This window comes from Panthera leo, chromosome C1 (assembly GCF_018350215.1).
Source record: "Panthera leo isolate Ple1 chromosome C1, P.leo_Ple1_pat1.1, whole genome shotgun sequence".
NCBI classification, from domain to species: domain Eukaryota; kingdom Metazoa; phylum Chordata; class Mammalia; order Carnivora; family Felidae; genus Panthera; species Panthera leo.
In genome coordinates, this window is record NC_056686.1 from 92,551,595 (window position 1) to 92,574,614 (window position 23,020).

General features: G+C 41.0%; 1 protein-coding gene across 6 annotated transcripts in view; it reads left to right on the forward strand.

Annotated features, from left to right (window-relative positions):
- Nucleotides 1–23,020, forward strand: part of ELAPOR1 (endosome-lysosome associated apoptosis and autophagy regulator 1) — a 72,759-nt gene that overhangs the window by 1,241 nt on the left and 48,498 nt on the right. Inside the window, exon 1 of one of the 6 annotated variants that reach the window (XM_042953252.1) lies at nt 1,677–1,700. The exons of the other annotated variants lie outside the window; for them this stretch is intronic. Coding sequence (XP_042809186.1) covers nt 1,680–1,700 — 21 coding nt within the window. The 5' untranslated portion in view covers nt 1,677–1,679. Of the gene's footprint in view, nt 1–1,676; nt 1,701–23,020 lie in introns of those variants that run through there. 6 annotated transcript variants of the gene reach the window in all.

The following is a 23,020-nucleotide window of genomic DNA, read 5'->3' on the forward strand; positions in this document are numbered from 1 at the left end:
CTCTACTTTCCTTTTCTGGACTTCTGCTGACGTACGTCATGAGTTTTTTTCAAGGTGTTACTCAAACGCTGCCAACACAATTCAGACAATAGGTAGTGAATGTCTTCCAATTAAAAATGTCTTTGAGCATTCTTTTTGGAGGGATACACAAGGTATTAAGGAGTAACAAAACTCAGTAGTTTCTATAGTGTTGAAATAACAATATTTGGTTGTTCTCGGAGTAACCCTTTTTAACCATATGGCAGAGACAGTAACAAAATACAAGAACTGCAGTGGGGAAGGCAAAATAAAAGTTGTTCTGTTATTTCTGTGAAATGTGAAAGAATCGTAATGCACCAATAGTTTAGCCCCGTAAAAGGGATCTCCAATGTCATACTTGGCTAGAGTTTTGAGAGGTTGAAATACTTTTTGTAAGTTGTCAGTGTTGACTGATTAGTAACAACAACCCCCTCCCATATGGACATACATTATTATGAAGGTGCTCTATTCATTACACTGTCCACAACATAACAGATCAAGAAGTGAAGGGATGGGAAGAGAGAGAATTTTTTTTAATGTTTTTATTTATTTTTGAGAGAGAGAGAGACAAAGTGTGAGCAGGGGAGGGGCGGAGAAAGAGGGAGACACAGAATCTGAAGCAGGCTCCAGGCTCTGAGCTGTCAGCACAGAGCGCGACATGGGGCTTGAACTTGTGAACCACGAGATCATGACCTAGGCTGAAGCCGGATGTTCAACCAACTGAGCTACCTAGGCACCCCTTAGAATTTTTTACTTCATTCACGAACATGATACAAGTGGCTCCAGTTAATGGCAGTTCTGGTAACTCTCGTCAGTCCCCTTGATGACCTGCCCTGGGTCATCTGTGTTGCCACTCAGCCACTTTATGACCTGTTTTAAAGATGGCTGGGAACAGAATGATTTTGTCCGTGACTGTGGCTGACTGTCCTTGGTGGCCTGTGGTCTAACCAACTGAGATAACTAGTTCAAGCAAGCCCACTTACCTAAGAATCCAACATGGGAGTCTTCTGAGTGAAAGGTAAGAGTCTTACAGTGCAGCGACTACTTCTTGGTGAGATCTTGTCAGCTCTGGAAAATATGAGACATTTGAGAAATTAAACATGTTGTATCATCTTGGTTTGGAGGGAGGGAAGAATATTGACACTTGAGAACTATAACTTGGGTACAAATTTAGCCTGTAGTCCTTTTTAAATGGCTGACATTTGCCTAAACAAAAGGTCTTGCCACAGAGCACGAGCTTAGGAGAGTGGAAGGCTGTGCAACTCAGTTATACGAGGGTTCCACTCCCTGCCTGTCACTTACCACACAGTTTTTGGATTTGTAGGATGGATGTCTCAGTATTACCTACCTGAAAAAGGACTGCTTTGAGTACTGAAAGAGAGAGTAAAAATAAAAACATAAATTTGCGTTACCTAACCTCCTTTCCCATTCAGCTTCTTTACCATTAGATCCACACCCCGTGCCAGAGTGAAAGTGGCTTAGGAACCATGCTTATTGGCCACAAGCATCAGCAAGTCCTGTTGAGACTCTCCTTGAGCAAACAGTGGCTGTTGGACACACATGATGCCAAAATAATAAGGAAGAGAATAAGCCCATTGTTATAATGTTCTTCATTTGGCAATATGAACTGACGCAACAAGTTTGGGGGCTTCCAACCCTAAATGGTGACAAAACAATTCAAGGTAGACTAACCCTTCTCTACTATTAATCTTCGTATGAATTTCTTGTGAGTCCAATTTGGGTATTACTGACAGGGACTCTTATCAGAGTCATTAGGCCAACCCTAATAACAACAGTGCTGTTGCAGCCTTGTTCCTCAAATCTGAGGTATCCCTCTGGATCTAATCAGGAGACAGAGAGGTTTAGCATGAGGCCTAGACTAAGGTGACAGAGAACTGGGAGTTCTAGGTTGCTAAACCTGGGCCAGGGTGTGGCATGCGTTTCCTTTCACAGTTTTATAATAATCAGGGTCACCAGTGGAACTAAGAATCCTGTATGGTATTTGTTTTCATGAATCATTTCTTTAGCCCTGTACTAACCTGGGCCAAGTGCTGACTGAGAGCCAAAGGAGCATTTCCTATAGCACGATGAGTCTCAATCTAATGAGAGAGGAGCAGAAAACCTTCTTAGCAGATCTGCCTTGTCCTGAGGCTCCAGCATTAACTGCCCCAAAGGGACTTCCCAATCTATACTGAAAAGTCTGTAGGGTTTAGGAATCTGGCATACCTGGATTGTAATAAAATTCAATTGAGTGAGTGATGACTCTGCCACTTAGTAAGGATGCTACTTTGAACAAGTTAATTAATTTCTTGCAACCTCAGATTCCCGATCTGTAAAGTGGTGATGATAATACTCTTCATTATTCTTACTCTCACAAAGCTGTTGTGAGGATTAAGTTAGATAACACATGTAAAACGCCTAGTGCATACCGTTGACATGTCATAGGTGCTTAAGAAATATTGGTAGGCAGGGGCGCCTGGGTGGCTCAGTCGGTTGAGCATCTGACTCTTGATTTAAGCTCGGGTCATGATCTCACGGTTCCTGAGTTCGAGTCCCTCATTGGGCTCTGTACTGACAGTGAGGAGCCTGTTTGGGATTCTCTCTCTCCCCCTCTCTCTCTGACCCTCCCTCCTTCCTCCCTCTCTCTCTCCCTCTCAAAATAAATCAATAAACTTTAAAAAAAGAGAAATATTGGTAGGCAGAAGAAATAAGTACACAAATAATGATACATAAATGATAACATAAGGTTAACATGTGGTGAACAATGCAAGAGTGGCAATATAGACGTGAATAGGAAGAAGAAAACATATTCGAACAGTTAGCACTTGACCTACTTCTGGAATAATCAGTAGGACTGCAATGGGCAGAGATGGATTAGATAGAGGGAGGGGCCTGTGGAAAGGTACACCAGGAAAATGCAAGGGATCCTGGGAAGAGCAAGTAGACCAGGCGGCTGAAATGTGAAGTAGGTGTGAGTACAATGGGAGATAAGGTTGGAATGTGGAGTCGGTGTGGGGTACAGTAGAAATCAAGGTTGGAGAGTTAGAAATCTGAAGTGCAGAATCCTTGAAGGATTTCTGGCGGAGGTAGTGGCCTGCTCAGAGCAGATTAGCATGAATGAAAGGTAAACATGGTTGGGGTGTCTGGGTGACTCAGTCGGTTTGAGAGTCCCGCTTCGGCTCAGGTCATGATCTTACAGTTCGTGGGTTCAAGCCCCACATCAAGCTCTGTGCTGACAGCTCAGAGCCTGGAGCCTGCTTCGGATTCTGTCTCCCTCTCTCTGCCCCTCACCCACTCACACTCTGTTTCTGTCACTCTCTCAAAAATAAATAAACTTAAAAAAAATTTTTTAAAAGAAAAGTAAACATGGTTGAGGTAGGCCAAAAGGTGAGAGAAGGAGATGGGGGCAAGGAGACTGGTCAGGGAGGGGGCTAAGAGAGGGACTGTGCTGGCTGGTGGTAATGGGACACATAGAGGTGTAGATATGAAAAATACACTGAAGGCTAGAGGGTTTGGCGACTGACTTTAAGTGCAGGGTGAAGAAAAGGGGCAAGCTGAGGGTTTTGGTCAGGGTTTTAGAGTGGGCATGGGAGATGCAGAGAGAACAGCTCTTGAATCAGAGTGATGGCCTTTCGCAGTTCTGACTTCCCCAGAGTCAGCCCCTGTACCAGGAGGGAGAACAGCCTGAGACCCTGGCACCACACTTTACCCTCTGATCATAGCTTCTGGGCTTCTATATTTCCTCCTGTATTTGCTTCTAACTCATTATTCAAGGTCTGAACTCCACAGGGAAACAAGTTGATCTAGAAAACATTGAGGACCTCTGAGCTTTCAGGAAATATTTCACTGAAAGCATAAGAGTTAAAGTGACTCCTTTGATTAGGAATCATCAAGGTTGGATGTTTAAAACATCCTGCCATATTTGGTGGACAGGGGAAATTGAAAGTCTCCATTCATCATGAAGTATTTATAGGGTTGCAAGAGGTTCTGTTTTTGTTTGATATCAGAGGGCGCTAAAGAGTAATAAATTCTTGAGATCTGAAGACAGTTAGGAAGTCATTTTGTCTATTCTCCTGTCTCAAGGTAGGAGTATAAAACTGAACCAGACTGATCATTATCTACCTTACTTTAATAGAAAAACTTTAAAAATTGTAAAAGTGACTCGTTTCATTTACAGAAAACTTGGAAAAAATAAATAAAAAGAAGACAGTAGAAATCACCTATAATCCTAGCATTCAAAAACCATCATTTTTATGTATGTATTTGTGAGAGGGAGGCAGACTAGTGGTACAGAGAGTGGGGTCTGGATATACTCAGTGGGGTGGGTTCAGTTTCCAGCTCCTCCATTCGGTAACTGTATGACCTTGGGGAAATTATTTAATCTCCTCAGGACTCAACTTCCTCATCATTGTGGTGGGAATATTAATAAAGACCACTTAATTACTATATTATGACAGTTAAGTGAGTTAATACATGTAAAGTGTTTAGAACAGTTACTGGTGCATAATAAGTACTCAATAAACATTAGCTGTTACAAATTTTTAGTGGAACTATGATTAACATGGTCTTATAGTAGTAAAAAATTAATAAGAATTTAATGGTGGTAAAAGTGTTGGAAAGGGGAAAAGAGTAGATGTGAAAGATATTCTGAGGACAAAGTTGGTAGAATTTGGCCAAGAGAGGGAAGAAAGCATAGCAGTTAAGGGTCTGGAGTTGTACTATCTAGATATGGTAGCCACTAGCCGTGCGTGACTACCAAGAAATAAAAATGCAGCTAGTGCAGTGAGGAAATGAATTCTTAATTTTTGTGATTTTAACTAAGTTGAAATTAAAATGCACACTCAATTCAATCATTGAAAAATTATTGGCTGTGTTTGGAACTACTTGGGTACTTTCATAACCATAAATTTATGAAATCTAAATAGAGATCAAGTATTTTTGATGAAGATGTAGCATCTGAGTTCGGTTGTACGGTAAAGTATAAAACACAACCAGAGTTGGAAAACTTAGTACAAAAAATGAATGCAGAATACTTCAGTAATATTGCATGTTGATTGCATGTTGAAGTGTATTATTAAAATTAACTTCTTTTTTTTAATGTTTATTTATTTGAGAGAGAGAGAGAGAGAGAGAGAGAGAGAGAGACAGATCACGAGTCGGGGAGGGGCAGAGAGAGAGGGAGACACAAAATCTGAAGCAGGCTCCAGGCTCTGAGCTGTCAACACAGAGCCAAACGCAGGGCTCAAACCCATGAACCATGAGATCATGACTTGAGCCAAAGTCAGATGCCTAACTGACTCAGCCACCCGGGTGCCCCTTATTAACATTAATTTCACCTGTGTCTCTTTACTTTTTCAAATGTGCCTGCTGGAAATTTTAAAATCTTGCATGTGGCTAGCATAGTGTTTCTATGGGACAATGGTGGCCTGGAAGTGATGGCTGTGTGAGTTTGTCACCTGCGGTTGAATCCTAGTTACCATTTCAACTGCATTGTCTTGGGCAAGATACTCACCTCTCTTTGCCTCAGTTTTTTCATTTGGAAAGTGGGGATAATTTAGTTCTTACCTTTTATGGATTGGAGGAGGATTAAAGTGCTTTGCAAAATGCATAGTGTATAGTGAGTGCTTAATAAATGTGTTTGTTACTGTTTTATGAAATCTTTGTTAAAAACTTAGGAAAGGGACTGAACTCCAGATTGCTTTATTCCCTTTTGTCCTATTGAATACTATTTTGACTACTATTGAATACTTTATTCCCTTTTGTCCTATTGAATACTTTTTAATTTCCCTTTTGTCCTATTGAATATTTTTTAATGTTTATTTATTTATTTAAGTAATCTCTACACCCAATGTGGAGCTTGAACTCACAACCCCGAAATCAAGAGTCTCATGCTCTTCCGACTAGCCAGCCAGATGCCCCTTGAATACTATTTTTAAATAGCTTTATTATTTTTGTAACAATGACACATTCTTATTCTAAAATTTCAAAAAATATAGAATGCGAACAAGGACACAAAACTTACCCAAAAGTTTGTAACCGGCTAAAATCACCATAAACATTTTGTTGCATGTTTCCAGACTTCTTTCTATACTTCTAGACTTTCTATACTTCTACACTTATATGTATAGATATAAGTATATAATTCTCCAAAAGTGGAATCATATCACACATGCTGTGTTATAACCTAATTTTTTCATGCAATAATTTACAAGAGACATTTCTGTTAATAAATATAGGTCTGACTTCATCATTTTTAAGGCTGCATAGAGTTCTGTAGCATGTATATAATATAACCTATTTAATCAACTTAACCAATTCAAATGACTTCTAATTTCTATTACTATATACAATACTGAAATGAATGCTTTTGCATATATATTTGTAAATACTTGCTCAATTGTTATCCTGTTAACTCCTTAAGTTATATTGCTAGACATGGAGATTCCTTGATCAAAGAGCACATATTTTTTTAATATGTTTTTAAAGTTTATTTATTTATTTTGAGAGAGAGAGAGCGGGGGAAGGGGAGAGAGAGGGAAAGAAAGAGAATCCCAAGTAGGCTCTGCACTGTCAGCACAGGGCCTGATGTGGGGCTCAAACTCATGAACCACGAAATCATGACCTGAGCTGACGTCAAGAGACACATTTAACCAACTGAGCCATCCAGGCGCCCCAAGATCGCATATATTTTATATTGCTCTATATTATCCAATTTCTCTTTTGAGGAAATTGCACCAATTTTATTTTCCACTAAATGTCCTCACCTTTTCTCATACCTTTGGCAATACTGTCAGTCCTTTCAAACTTGACAAATCAGTAGGAAACACACACACACACACCACACAAACACATCCTTTGGTTTTGCTTGGTCCATAGCAGAAGGACCCCTCCTGTTTCAAGAAGGACCCCACCTAGAGCTCCCAACCTACCTTAGAGTGTTTCTGGAAGCTATTACTGCAACTGAGAGACAGAATCTTCCTCATTCTATAGCAAACAATATAAACAAATCCCTATACATCATCCAAGTCGCTTCTCAGCTGCTTCCTCCACCAGCCAGGAATGAATGAAAACTCTCTTTCACATTTCCCCACCTAAATGGTTCTGGGGTGGAACTGGGCTTGGAAGGCAGACTGTATACTCCCAAATTACCAATGCAATTGATTTACAAATTTGGTTAAGTGGTAAGAAAGAAAAGCAAAAGCTGTGGCAAGGAGGCCTAACCTAGATTATAGATTGGGAAGGTTAGAGCTGGCCACTCTGAGGAGTGGGTTTAGTGGCGAACTGAAGGTTTGGAGAAGTTTGGCAGGTGAAGACTAGTGGACAAGTTTGCAGGCAGGAAAGAGTCTGTGCTTACAGGACAGAGAGAAGGCCAGAAGGCCTGACAACATAATATTATACTTGCAAAATGAAGAATGTATATCCCCATTTCGAAGTTTCAAAACTATTAAAGGAAGACACGAGATCTTAATTAAAAGTCCTTGTTGGGATGGATTTGTTTAAAAATTGTTATTTACTTTTACATTTTAAGGTAATATATGCTCATAATAATCATTCACATTTATTGAGTGCCCTAAGTGACCTACAGGCATTTGGTTCTTATAGGAACTCTAAGCAATCCATTTGGTCCTTACAGGAACTCTATGAGATAGGCTGTTAATACCCAGCCTCCATTCCACTTCCCATGGTTTCCTGTCCTCTTACCTGCTTCACTTTCTTCTACAGCACTCTCTGCCATCTGGCATATATTTTACATATAAACATATGTGTGCATATACACCCATATTTTTTAAATTGTCCATATCTTCTGACTAGAATGTAAACTCTTGAGGGCTGGTATTCTTGTATGTTTTATTCCTTGCCACATTTCCAGTGCCTGCCACAGAGAGATGAGCCTGCCAGAGGTCACTTGGCTGGTAAGAGAGCAAGAACTCAGGCAGCTGAGCTCTTAATCACCATGCTGTTTTCTGCATGTCAGTCTCAATTGTGCAGAGGGTATGAGCTGAGAAGTAAAGGTTTCCCCTCCTCCCTGCAAATCCCCAAAGGCTAACCTCTGTCAACTCCTGCTTAAATATATTCTTCTTGAAATGTTTTATGCCTGTACAAGCACATCTGTCTTTTCTTTTTACCTTCTATACAAATCAGATCAGAATATTTGTCCTGTTCTATAATTTACTGTTTTCCTTACTTTAGGCCCATGTCTTTATTTTTAACAACTGAATTGTGATTCATTATAAGCATGTGCTATGATTTATTGAAACAGAAACTTGATGAATAGGTCAGTTCCAGTCATTTTTATTGTAACAGTGCCACAGTGAACATCCTCCTGTGTGTATTGAGGCATAATTGTTTGCTTGAGTCTGTCAGATGAATTCTTTCTGTTTTTCAGTTTTTATGTATTTATTTTGAGAGAGACAGACAGTGTGAGCAAGGGAGGGGGAGGGAGAGAGAGAGAGAGAGAGAGAGAGAGAGAGAGAGAGAGAGAGAATCCCAAGCAGGCTCCACACTATAAGCACAAAGCCCAACTCAGGGCTCAAACCCAAGAAACTGTGAGATCATGATCTGAGCCGAAACCGAGAGTCGGAAGCTTAACCGACTGAGCCACCCAGGCGTCCCTCATAGGATGAATTCTTTTTTTTTTAATTAATTTATTATTTTTTATTATTTATTTTTATTTTTTAATTTACATCCATGTTAGTTGGCATATAGTGCAATAATAATTTCAGGAGTAGGACCTAGTGATTCATCCTCTACATATAACACCCAGTGTTCATTCCAACAAGTATCTTCCTTAATGCCCCTTGCCCATTTAGCCCTTCCCCTACCCACAACCCCTCCAGCAACCCTCAGTTTGTTCTCTATATTTTAAGGGTCTCTTATGTTTTGTCCCCCTCCCTGTTTTTATATTATTTTTGTTTCCCTTCCCCTATGTTCATCTGTTTTCTATCTTAAATTCTATATTTATATAGAATTTAAATTTATATCTTAAATTCTGAGTAAAGTCATATGATATTTGTCTTTCTCTGACTTATTTCACTTAGCATAATACCCTCTAGCTCCATCCACGTAGTTGCAAATGACAAGATTTCATTTTTTGATCACTGAGTAACACTCCATTGTACATATATGCCACATCTTCTTTATCCATTCATCTGTCATTGGACATTTGGGCTCTTTCCATACTTGGGCTATTGTCAATAGCGCTTCTATAAACATTGGGGTGCATGAGTCCCTTTGAAACAGCACACTTGTATCCTTTGGATAAATACCTAGAAGTGCAATTGCTGGGTTGTAGGGTAGTCCTACTTTTAATTTTTTGAGGAATCCCCATACCATTTTCCAGAGTGGCTGCACCAGTTTGCATTCCTACCAGCAGTGCAAAAGAATTCCCCTTTCTCCACATCATCAGATGAATTCCTTTTTTTTGTCTTTGCTATCTTTTTTATTTACTTATTTTATTTATTTTTTATTTTTAACTTGTTTTATTTTTTATTTTTTAAAATTTACATCCAAATTAGTTAGCATATAGTGCAACAATGATTTCAGGAGTAGATTCCTTAGTGCCCCTTACCCATTTAGCCCATCCCCCCCTCCCACAACCCCTCCAGTAACCCTCAGTTTGTTCTCCATATTTATGAGTCTCTTCTGTTTTGTCCCCCTCCCTGTTTTTATATTATTTTTGTTTCCCTTCCCCTATGTTCATCTGTTTTACATCTTAAATCCTACATATGAGTGAAGTCATATGATATTTGTCTTTCTCTGACTAATTTCACTTAGCATAATCCCCTCCAGTTCCATCCACGTAGTTGCAGATGGCAAGATTTCATTCTTTTTGATTGCCGAGTAATACTCCATTGTATATATATACCACATCTTCTTTATCCATTCATTCATCAATGGCCATTTGGACTCTTTCCATACTTTGGCTATCGTTGATATTGCTGCTATAAACATGGGGGTGTGTGTGTCCCTTCGAAACAGCACACCTGTATCCCTTGGATAAATGCCTAGTACTGCAATTGCTGGGTTGTAGGGTAGTTCTATTTTTAGTTTTTTGAGGAACCTCCATACTGTTTTCCAGAGTGGCTGCACCAGCTTGCATTCCCACCAACAATGGAAAAGAGATCCTCTTTCTCCACATCCTCTCCAACATCTGTCGTTGCTTGAGTTGTTAACGTTAGCCATTCTGACAGGTGTAAGGTGGTATCTCATTGTGGTTTTGATTTGTATTTCCCTGATGATGAGTGATGTTCAACATTTTTTCATGTGTCGGTTGGCCATCTGGATGTCTTCTTTGGAGAAGTGTCTATTCATGTCTTTTGCCCATTTCTTCACTGGATTATTTATTTTTTGGGTGTTGAGTTGGATAAGTTCTTTATAGATTTTCGATACTAACCCTTTCTCTGATATGTCATTTGCAAATATCTTCTCCCATTCTGTCGGTTGCCTTTTAGTTTTGCTGATTGTTTCCTTTGCTGTGCAGAAGCTTTTTATTTTGATGAGGTCCCAGTAGTTCATTTTTGCTTTTGTTTCCCTTGCCTCTGGAGATGTGTTGAGTAAGAAGTTGCTGCGACCAAGATCAAAGAGGTTTTTGCCTGCTTTCTCCTCAAGGATTTTGATGACTTCCTGTCCTACATTTAGGTCTTTCATCCATTTTGGGTTTATTTTTGTGTATGGTGTAAGAAAGTGGTCCAGGTTCATTCTTCTGCATGTCACTGTCCAGTTTTCCCAGCACCACTTGCTGAAGAGACTGTCTTTATTCCATTGGATATTCTTTCCTGCTTTGTCAAAGATTGGTCATACGTTTGTGAGTCCATTTCTTGGTTCTCTATTCTGTTCCATTGATCTGAGTGTCTGTTCGTGTGCCAGTACCATACTGTCTTGGTGATTACAGCTTTGTAGTATAGCTTGAAGTCTGAGATGGTGATGCCTCCTGCTTTGGTTTTCTTTTTCAAGATCACTTTGGCTATTTGGGGTCTTTTCTGGTTCCATACAAATTTTAGGATTATTTTTTCTATCTCTGTGAAGAATGGTGGTGTTATTTTGATAGGGATTGCATTGAATATGTAGACTGCTTTGGGTAGTATCAACATCTTAACAATATTTGTTCTTCCTATTCAGGAACATGGAATCTTTTTCCATTTTTTTGTGTCTTCTTCAATTTCTTTCATAAGCTTTATATAGTTTTCAGTGTATAGATTTTTCACCTCTTTGGTTAGATTTATTCCTAGGTATTTTATAGTTTTTTGTGCAACTGTAAATGGGATCAATTCCTTGATTTCTCTTTCTGTCGTTTCATTGTTGGTGTATAGGAATGCAACTGATTTCTGTGTGCTGATTTTATATCCTGCAACTTTGCTGAATTCATGAATCAATTCCAGCAGTTTTTTTGTGGAATCTTTTGGGTTTTCCATACAAAGTATCATGTTATCTGCGAAGAGTGAAAGTTTGACCTCCTCCTGGCCAATTTGGATGCCTTTTCTTTCTTTGTATTGTCTGATTGCAGAGGCTAAGACTTCCAATACTATGTTGAATAACAGTGGCAAACGTGGACATCCCTGTCTTGTTCCTGACCTTAGGGGGAAAGCTCTCAGTTTTTCCCCATTGAGGATGATATTAGCGTTGGGTCGTTCATATATGGCTTTTATGATCCCGAGGTATGCTCCTTCTATCCCTACCTTCTTGAGGGTTTTTATCAAGAAAGGATGCTGTATTTTGTCAAATGCTTTCTCTGCATCTATTGAGAGGATCATATGGTTCTTGTCCTTTCCTTTATTGATGTGATGAATCACATTAATTGTTGTGTGGAGCCTGAACCAACCCTGCATCCCAGGTGTAAACATCAGATGAATTCTTAAATGTAGACATAACGGGTCAAAGAGTCCAAGTGTTTAACATTTCAATAGATGTGTGTCAGGTTGGGAGCATGGGTTTTTAAAGCTAGCATTAGCCTTCTCCACCTGCAGTCAGATGGAGGAAGAGGGAGGCCTTGCCTGGAAAGACTGCTGCCAATTTATTCCCCCCCTGGGAATCACTGAGACCCAGAGGGCAGGGTTGAAGAGCCTGTCAGCTTTATCAAGCTGCCAGCTTTTCCGAGTCAGGGCAGATGGGCCTGATGGCTAATTTTGCCAGATTTTCAGAAAATAATTTGGTCCAATTTATAGCTTTTTCTCAGTCTGTATCATTCCTCTTGTAAGTGACAAAAATTGTGCCATTTGTCACATTTCTTCTTAAGCTCTCCTTCTATGTCATACCAGATAAAGCACAGAACAGATAATTATAGTTAGTGCTTGACAGCTGCCAAAAGAAAATACATTTTTCATACTTCCGAGCTCTCCACTTTTCAAAATCTTTTTAAGTCTGAGAGCCCTAATATGAGGTTATCACCCATTCTTCTCTTTCGATTTGACATGTGTTATTAAAGGCATTTATAAAAGACCCACAGAACTATGTGGGGTGAAAAAATAAATACGCTGATTTTCACAGGCCTAGAATGTGATTTTCTAAATTGGAATTGTACTGATGATACAAAATAAAATGCAAAACTAGCAATAATAATTGGACTTTAATAAGCCTGTGTGCTAATTGGAGTATCCTCTTTTTACTGCATGCACAACAGTCAAGGAGACCTGTTTCTGAATTAGAAAGGAAACTGAAATTGGCTAATTTTCTGCTTGAAATTGATTACTTTGCCCTCCAACCTCAATCATGTGAAAATAAAAGAGCGGCTAATAATCCACCAAGAGGAAAGATAAAGGAAGCATCAATTGTATCTGTTCATCTGACTTGGTTCAGATTCTCATAAGGATGGTGCTGGCTCAGGATAGCACTTTGGAAAAGTCAGGCCTGCCAAGCCCTGTGCTGAACTAGATGCTCCATAAAGTTTGAATTAATGGGTCAACTTACTTTCCTTATAAAACATTTGTTTTAATAAATCAGTGCTAGAGCTCCCATTTGCATACATTCAGCTGTATGTATAAATCATCTATAAAAGAAAGGAAGGGATTGTGGGGTACCTGGGTGGCTCAGTCAGTTAAGTAAGCATCTGACTTTGGCTCAGGTCATGATCTCGCAGTTCGTGAGTTGGAGCCCTGCATTGGGCTCTCTGCTGTCAGTGCGGAGCCTGCTTCAGCTCCTCTGTCTCCCTCTCTCTCTGCCACTCCTGCACACGTGCACTCTCTCTCTCTCAAAAATAAATGAACATTAAAGAAAAAAAATGTTTAAACAGGGCACCTGAGTGGTTCAGTTGGTTAAGTGTCTGACTTCAACTCAGGTCACGATCTGGCGGTTCATGAGTTCCAGCCCCGAGTTGGGCTCTGTGCTGACAGCTCAGAGCCTGGAGCCTGCTTTGGGTTCTGTGTGTCTCCCTCTCTCTCTGCCCCTCCCCTGATCATGCTCTTTCTCTCTCTCTCTCTCTCTCTCTCTCTCTCTCTCTCTCTCTCTCTCAAAACTAAATAAATGTTGGGGCGCCTGGGTGGCGCAGTCGGTTAAGCGTCCGACTTCAGCCAGGTCACGATCTCGCGGTCCGTGAGTTCGAGCCCCGCGTCAGGCTCTGGGCTGATGGCTCGGAGCCTGGAGCCTGTTTCCGATTCTGTGACTCCCTCTCTCTCTGCCCCTCCCCCGTTCATGCTCTGTCTCTCTCTGTCCCAAAAATAAAATAAAAAACGTTGAAAAAAAAAATTTAAAAAAAAAACTAAATAAATGTAAATTTATTTTTCTTTTTATTTATTCATTTATTTTTTTATTTTTTTAAATTTACATCCAAATTAGTTAGCATATAGTGCAACAATGATTTCAGGAGTAGATTCCTTAGTGCCCCTTACCCATTTAGCCCATTCCCCCCTCCCACAACCCCTCCAGTAACCCTCAGTTTGTTCTCCATATTTATGAGTCTCTTCTGTTTTGTCCCCCTCCCTGTTTTTATATTATTTTTGTTTCCCTTCCCATATGTTCATCTGTTTTGTCTCTTAAAGTCCTCATATGAGTGAAGTCATATGATTTTTGTCTTTCTCTGACTGACTAATTTCACTTAGCATAATACCCCCCAGTTCCATCCACATAGTTATAAATGGCAAGATTTCATTATTTTTGATTGCTGAGTAATACTCCATTGTATATATATACCACATCTTCTTTATCCATTCATCCATAGATGGACATTTGGGCTCTTTCCATACTTTGGCTATTGTTGAAATGTAAAAAAAATTTTTTAAAACTTAAAAAATGAAAAGAAAAGATGGGATTATGACCAAATATAAAGTAAATAACAGCTTAGCAGCAAGTCGTAAGAAAACAAAGAACTATGGGGGGTGGAGGGGAAGACATGTTGTTAAACAATCACATGTGTTTTTAGCCCTAGGTTATCTAAAAGACTACTCCTGATTTTTATATTCACCAGCTAGTTTTTCTTAGGTGGAGATAGATTCAGGTAAGGTTTCAGAAGAATGTGTGATTGTGGCCAATGTACTTGGTTGTGTTTAATGTAACTCTCATTCTAGTCAGATGATGAGTGACCAAAGGGAGTGGGCATGAATGAGTGTGAGCAGAAAAAGTGGTACCGCTGGGAATATGCAACAGATTCTCAGGAGCTTCTCTGAAAGATGAGACATCCTCTTAATTTTTAGATAACTTAAAAATCTCAGGCTTTGTTTTTGAAGTTATTGATATCGCCCCATTTCCATTAAAATCTTTATTTTATATGTGCAGAAACTGAGGCCCAAGGAGATCAACAGGTTGGTTCACTCTGGGGAGTATTGTTTAGATATAAAACTGTGACCTCACAAAAAACTGCTGTTAAGGTGGATCTCAGTAGCCATCCAGACATAAGGCATCCTGACTAGCTCCCTAAGATAGTGGAATGGTGCTTATCCTCAGGTGGGTTATATTGCTTAACAATTACAATTGTTTAAAAAAGTACTTTTCACCCCAGGTAATGAGAGGCTCACTATTTCTAGAGTGAACCCCCTACTATTGGGGTAAAAAGTATTCTTTTCTAAACTTTGTAATTATGAAGCAACATAATTGGTCCTCTGATGTCCCTATTGTTTATGACACTCGTTTCCTCCACCCTAGACCCTTTCTGTTTTTTTCCTTCTTAGGAAGATTGACAGATATTGTCCGTATTGGTACCTAGGCCCAGAGAACAGTTATCGTTAGAGTAACAGTTTGAAACAGTTTGAAAACATTAATGACAGATTTCCTCTAGAGATCATGGGCCATCGTCAAGTTTTCTCCACCAAATACTTATTTTTTTCTCTTATATATTTAATCCTCTGAAATTTAAAATAATTCACATACCAAGTATTTATTGAACATCATGCACTGAAGGAACCCTGGAAGAATGATAGGACATGAAACTGACATCGATGCCACCTACAGTCTTTCAAGGAACAAGCAGTTACAAACGGAGATCAGTGCATGATAGGATGAGGCCAGATCGGAAGGAGCAGTGGGCAGAGCACTGCCTCTGGAGCCGGGTTCATATCCCTGGTGAAGCTTCACTGGCTGTCAGACTCAATTGTCAAAGGAACTCATCATATGTAATTTGAAGGATTTTTGTGAAATTAGAAATGAGAAATAAGATATGCACAGTGACAAGTTGTATTTGTTTGTTAGGGCTGCAGTAACAGAGTACCACAAGTTGGATGTCTTAAAACAACAGAAATTTATTCTCCCACAGTTGTGGAGGCAAGAGGTTCAAATTCAAAGGGTCGCGGTGCCTCTGTGGTGGCTCTAGGGAGGAGTCTTCCCTTCTCTTCCTCGCTTCTGGTGGTTGCCAGAAATCCTTGGCACTCCTTGATTGGTAGCATCACTTCAATCCTTGCTGTCTTGTCACATGGTCTTCTCCTGGTGTGTTTCTGTGTCTTCACATGGCCTTCTTATAAGGACATCAGTTATTGAATCGAGGATCCGTCCTACTCCAGTATGACCTCATCTTAACCAATGACATCTGCAAACATCCTGTTTCCAAATAAGGTTACACCTTCTGAGGCTCTGGGTGGACATGACTTTTGGAGGGACACTATTCAGCCAGTACACCAGCACATAGTAAGTACTCAGTAAGTCGAAGTGATTATGGTTACCAAGAGCCAAAGTGCAAACGAACCGAGAAAAGCGATTTCAGTACAAGCTGGTGTGGTTAAGGAGAGCTTCTCCAAAGATGTGAGAAGGTCAAGCAGGGCTTTAGAGAAGTGGTAAAATTTAGATAAGAACTGAAGGTGTAGGTATGGTGGGGGAGGAGAACGGCATATCAATATTTTAACAATGGGACTATTAACCATGTAAAATCAGCTATTAATGAGACAAATCTCCTTTGTTCCAACAGGAATTTAAAACTATAATCTTTTCTGGATGGATAAGCACATATATTGTCTATTGTTATCTATTATCTATTACTTTATAACCAATGACCCTAAAACTTGGTGGCTTAAAAATAACAAACATTCATGATCTCCGTTTCTGTGGGTCAGGAATTTAAGAGTGGCTTAGCTGGGTGATTCTGGCTCAGAGTCTATCATGAGGTTACAGGCAAGATGTCAACTTGTGTTGCAGTCCCCAAAAGCTTGTTTGGAACTTGAGGATCAGCTTCCAAGATGGTTCAGTCACATGGCTATTGGCAGGAGCAAGTTCCTCCCACATGGGTCTCTTTATAGGATTGCCAGAGCGCCCTTACCACATGGCAGCCAGCTTCCTCCAGAGCAGGTAGTCAGAGAGAGAGTGAGAGACAGAGAGCGCAAAGAAGCATCCAGGGACCCTTTTATGACCTAATCTCAAAAAGTCACACACTATCACTCTTGCCATATTCTTTCTGTTCTTTAGAAGCAAATCGCTGAGTCCAGCCCCAACTCAGGGGGAGGATTGAGCTCTTTCTTCCTTTGGAAGGAGGAGCGTTCAAGAATGTGTTGACATGTTTTAAAACCACCACATCATAGTACATCATGAAATCATCCATTCCTTTGACTGTTGGACTAGTTTCCTAAATTTGATGTTCCTAAATCTCCATGTTATTATTATTACTATGTATTAATACAATAATCATTTTGAACTCTGACAGTATGCCAGACACTGTGCTTGCAGCTAGAGATTTGGAATGCATTGGTCCAATGCTTGCCTTCAGGGAGTTTATAGTTTAGTGGGAGAGGGACTATGTCATAAATATAATGCTCTTATATAAGTGACAAAAGTGAATATAAACAAAAGGCTTTGGGTTTGCACTATAAGAAGGAAACTGCAGAAATCAGAGAAGGCTTTTAGGGGTAGGTGGTATCTGAGGGCCTAGGGTAGCACCTCAAGCCTAGCCACCTCTTGGTATAGACTAGATGCTGGGAAGGTCTTTGGGGAGGGACATTCTAGGCCAGGAGATGGGAATGTGCAAGGTTTGTATGGGGGATTTTCAGGTTGTCCAGGGTGGCTTTCATGGAAGGGGAAGGAAAGGGAATGGGAAGGTGGATTGAGGCCAGTCTTAGAGGCTCTTATAGAATAGACAGTATTAGGGAGAAAGATTGAACTTGATTCTGAACACACTGGAGTTTTTTCAGGAGGGTAGCGAATGCTTACATAGGTGTTTTGGAGAATAGAAAAAGTTAGACCAGAGAAACCAGTGTAGCTGTATGTGTGAACTCATTCATTCACTAATTCATTCACCCATTCATTCATTCAACAAACTTTATTGCAGACCTGCTATGTTGCCAGGCATTGTTTATAGTCTAATGGGATATATACATATCTGAAATCATCACAGAGATAAAATTACAACTGTGACAAGTGCTACAAAGGGAAGGTACACGGTGCAATGAGAGCACCTATTACGGGATTTGACTTAAGCAGGAAGTTCAGGTAACTCTTTTCAGGGCAGTGATAACCCAGCTAGGGTCTGAAGGATGTCCAGCAGTAACAAGCCATGAAGGGGTAGGAATCAGCACATGCAAAGGCCCTGAAGTGAGTACAAAGGACTGAAAGAAGGCCAGTATAGTGTGAGGAACAGGGAAAGAGAACATGGTGAGAAATAAGAAAGGAAAGGAAGTCAATCAAACCATGAATGGTCTTATTTTAATTAAGTAATTAGCAGTGACTCCACCTATAAGGACTTCAGTTTTCAGGAAATATTCCATCAAAATAGTAAAAGCCAAAGATAAAATAAAGATTAAGGCAGGAAAAATACAATTTAGAATGGCAAATACAGAAAAAATAATTAAATGAATATATGAACCCTATGCAAGCAAATGGACTGGAAACTTGACCCTGAGCTTCCCGGTGGCTAAGGTAAAAAATGAAAACGTTATAGAACATTCTCAGAGCCCATTAAGAAAACACATGAGAAAATTACTTAGCGGGAAGATGCAACAAAAAGATGTACTGATAGGGCAGCTGTGGCACGAGAATGGGAAGGATTGGGAACATCAGAGGAAGACATTGCAGAGAGATTCATTGATGAGTTAATATATTACTGAGACTCTATAGTATCTGTGGATATTATCTCTCAGTATCTTTGGAGATTGTTATGGGACCAGTGATTATTATTTGTCTCTTGTATATATGTATATGATATAGAGATGGAATATATCTTCTTTTCAAGCCAAGATAATTTCCTTTGGTCTCTAACTGAAATTGCAGGGGATACAGTGTTTTGATTACTATCTATTAACCATTACAGAAGTTGGTACTGCTTGGAGTGAGAGGAAAAAACAAGATGGCTTGTTTATCAGTAAGTGTAAAAATAAAGAAGTAGGGGATTTGTCCTGATTTCTCCTGCTAAAAAGCAGGATCATCTGAGGCCTTCCTGAAAATTAGGGAGAATGGCATCCTGCTTTAATTTCTTCCATCAGATTTCACTCTTGGACCCAGGCCATTTCTGCTTTGGCAAAGCAAGGGGTGCTGATGTGAGCTGTGTTCCCAGTGATGGTGCTCCAGGCTGGCCCCAGGGGAACCTTTCGAGATTGTTGTATGCAGTGGTTGCCAGAACCTCAGGCACCATCAGGTGCCTGGCCGTGGGTGGGGGGATGCGGGAGGGCAGGAGGAACTCTGTTACCAATTTTAGTACCGCATAAAGAAGCCTTTCATTTTCTACCTCCTAGCAGAAGCCATCTGAAAAAGTGAATTTAGGCAAATGGCTTGAAGTTGAGCATTCTGCTTTGGACCCTGTTCTTTCTTCTATCCTCTTGCTTTAGCTTTAGGTTTTCAGATTTTCTTCGACAAAGCCTCACAGCCTGCTCCAGGCAGAGCCCAGCAGTGGAACTCTGGTTTGGGCCACGCACAGGCTTTCTCCACCTCACAGGGCTCCGGGGCCTCTCCCTGGCTGGCATCTGGCTGCCACCCTCATCTGCCACCAAGACCCTTAGAAAGAAGAGTGACTTCCTTTAAGAATCAGCTCATTCTTGCAAAAGATTGTTGAGTCCTGGCCCTCTGTCCCGTGAACAGATGGCTTCTATGATGGTCTCCTTGGTTTACCGATAACAAGCAGTTAATCTGTTCAGTTGTCTGCTGTGTCTCCTGCTCTGGTCTTTTCTTCATGACTATGCAGCTGTGCAGCTAGTTTGTTCCACCTGGATCTTCACTTCATGCAACTTTGAAATCCTTTGGCAGCTTTCAAAGCTTCTTGCCCTGGAGAGGCCTGTCAGCTCTTCTTTCCCAGTGGAAAGTCCTCCATGGTGTTTCATCAGAGCTTCTCCCAGGGATGTCTCATCACTTCCAACAGAGCAAAGAAACATGAAGAAAGGGTTCAGATTTAAACACTTACCTCCAGGCACTCTCCTCCCTCCTTTTAATTAATTAATTAATTAATTTTGAGAGAGAGAGAGAGAGGAGGAGGGGTAGAGAGAGGGGGGTTCAGAGGATCCGAAGTGGGCTCCACTCTGACAGCAGAGAGCCCAATTTGGGGCTCGAACACAGGAATCACCATGAGATCATGACCTGAGCCGATGCTTGACCCACTGAGCCATCTAGGCACCCCTCTCCTCCCTCCTTTTAAAAAATACTGGAGTAGGGGCACCTAAGTGCCCCTAAGCATCCAACTCTGGATTTCTGCTCAGGTCGTGATCTCAGAATTTGTGGGTTTGAGCCCCACGTGGGGCTCTGGGCTGACAGCTCAGAGCCTGCTTGAGATTCTGGCTCCCTCTCTTTCTGCCCCTCCCCTGCTTGCACGTGTGCTCTCTCTCTCTCTGAAAATAAATTTAAAAACCATAAAAAAACAATAAAATAAAATAAGAACACTGGAGCCATGTAACTTTTCAGCATAAAAAGCAGTGACAATGGTGGGAATTGGAAGACGAGGTTTCTGGAAATCCTATAACTGCATAGGTGACTCAAAAAAAAAAAAAAAAAAAATGACCAAGCCAATCTCTAAGTCCCCACCCACTCTCGACATCTCCCAGCCAGCTTCCTGGTTTAGTGAAGGGGCTCCCCGCTGCAGCTGGTATGAGCAGCACGTGGAGGGCTTGCTACACCCCAGATTGCTGGCCCCACCCTAGAGGTTCTGATTCAGTGGGTCAATGAAAAGGCCTAAGAATTTGCATTTCTCACATGAACTTATTGAGGCTGGTGGTCTTAGGTCCACACTTTGAGAACCACTGCTTTAAATTTAATGGAAAGGAGGGGCGCCTGGCTCAGGTCATGGTCTTAGAGTTTGTGAGATTGAGGCCTGCATTAGGCTCTACACTGACAACACATAGCCTGCTTGGCATTCCCTCTCTCCCTCTCTTTCTTTCTCTCTCTCTCTCTCTCTCTCTGCCCCTTTCTACTGCCCAACTGCACACACTCTGTCTCTCAAAATAAATAAATAAACTCTAAAAAAATAATAATAAATTTAATAGAAAGGATAAGAGTTTTGAAGGCAGGTGGGTTTGGGCCTGAGTCCCAAACCAGCAGCTTACCAGCCATGTGACTTTGGGGCATATGCCTGAGCATCTCTGATCTAATTTCTTCATCCTTAATATGGGGTAAATAATATCTACCCCACAGTTCATTGATCCAACACATATTTGTCATATAACTATTGCAGTACCAAGGTTCTAAGCTAGCTGGTGGGGACATGACAATGAATGAGACCATCTTTGATGTCAAGGGATTTGGGGTAGTTGTAAAGATTAAAAAGAGAAAATTTGCAAAGTTTGAAGACCCTGAGAGATGTCTATTAAATATTCATTTCATTTCCCTCAGAGGAGGTAACATGATGCTGCTTTTACTTTTTTCAGGAGGGGGTGTCCAAAAGAGTCATCCTCAAATTTTATAGTATAGGGCCTAGAGTCATACTTCTCTCTTTGTCTAGATAGAAAATTTGAGGTATGGGCACTGGTGTCAGTTTAATCGTGTCTTCCAAAACTCGTATGTACCTTGGAGTAACCCCGATGTCCTCCAGCACCTCAGAATGTGCCCTTATTTGAAATTTGGGTTTTGGCAGACTGTAGTCAAGATGAGGTCATTTGGGTGGGCCCTATTCCAATATGACTAGTGTCCTTATAAAAAGTGGAAATTTGGACACAGACACACAGACACAGACACACACACACACATACACACACACACACACACACACACACACACAAAGGAGAATGCCATGCAAAGATTGGGGTTATGTTGCTGCAAACCAAGGAAATCCCAGAAGTTGTCGGCCATCACCAGAAGCTAGGAGGGAGGCATGGAACAGATTCTCCCTCTCTCATCCTGTAAAATGAAAACTGTACTGGTGCCTATATATGCCAGGACCGCCTTGATCATATTGGTATCTCCTCACCATATCCATAGTATGTATCTAAACATAGTATCCATATTTTAGCTGAATTACTCTGAAGTAAAGCAGAAAACATCTCAAAGGATTATGGTGAAGGCATAGGGTCGGAATAGAGATACGGTAGAAGTAAGCAGGGGCCAGGGAGTGAAGTGAACCTTGCAGGGAGTCCGGTGCTTACTCTGAGGGCAATGGTGGGGCAGTGGTACATTATGTTTTGTGGTTCAAGTGGGTCACTCTGGCTGTGGCCTGGAGAGTGGCTTGGAGGAAAGGAGGGAGCCAAGCCCAGGAGACAAGTGAGGAGGCTTCTCTAGGCAAGAAGTAATTGTGTTTTGTCTTCATTGGTAGCAGTGTGGATGGAGAGAGGTGGACTGACTCAAAAGATATTGTGGAGGTAGAAAACAGATAGGTCTCAGTGATTACGTGGGGCCTAAGAGAGGTGTCAGGAACACAGTTGCTGGCTTGAACAAGTACTGAATGTAGCAGTTTCAATATCAGAGCAAAAAGACAATGCCAAGACTGGTATTTTATCTTTTAAAGTGTTGGGGGGGGGTGCCTGGGTGGCACAGTCGGTTAAGCGTCCGACTTCAGCCAGGTCACGATCTTGCGGTCCGTTAGTTCGAGCCCCCAGTCGGGCTCTGGGCTGATGGCTCGGAGCCTGGAGCCTGTTTCCGATTCTGTGTCTCCCTCTCTCTCTGCCCCTCCCCCATTCATGCTCTGTCTCTCTCTGTCCCAAAAATAAATAAAAAACGTTGAAAAAAAAAATTTAAAGTGTTTGGGGGGGGTGCCTGGGTGGCTCAGTCAGTTGGCCATAAGACTCCTGAATTCTGCTCAGGTCATGATCCTCATGGTTCATGGGATCAAGCCCTGAGTCAGGCTCTGCATTGACTCACTCTGCAGTGTGATGCCTGCTTGGGATTCTGTCTCTGCCCCTCCTACACATGTGCACAAGCACATGTTCTTTCTCTCTCTTGAAATAAATAAACTTAAAAAAAAAAAACCCTACTTTAAAAAGTGTTTGGAATTTATTAAATATTTTAAAGAAATAAGTAAAACTAAATATTTAAACATTTTTTGAAGTTTTATTTATTTTGAGAGAGAGAGAGAGAGGACATGTGCACATGAGTTGGGGAGGGGCAGAGAGAGAAGGAGAGAGAGAATCCCAACCAGGCTCTGCGCTGTCAGCACAGAGCCCAACTCGGTGCTTGATCTCCCAAACCATGAGATCATGAGCTGAAATGAAATCAAGGCTCCCCCACTCAACCAGCTGAGCTACCCAAGCAC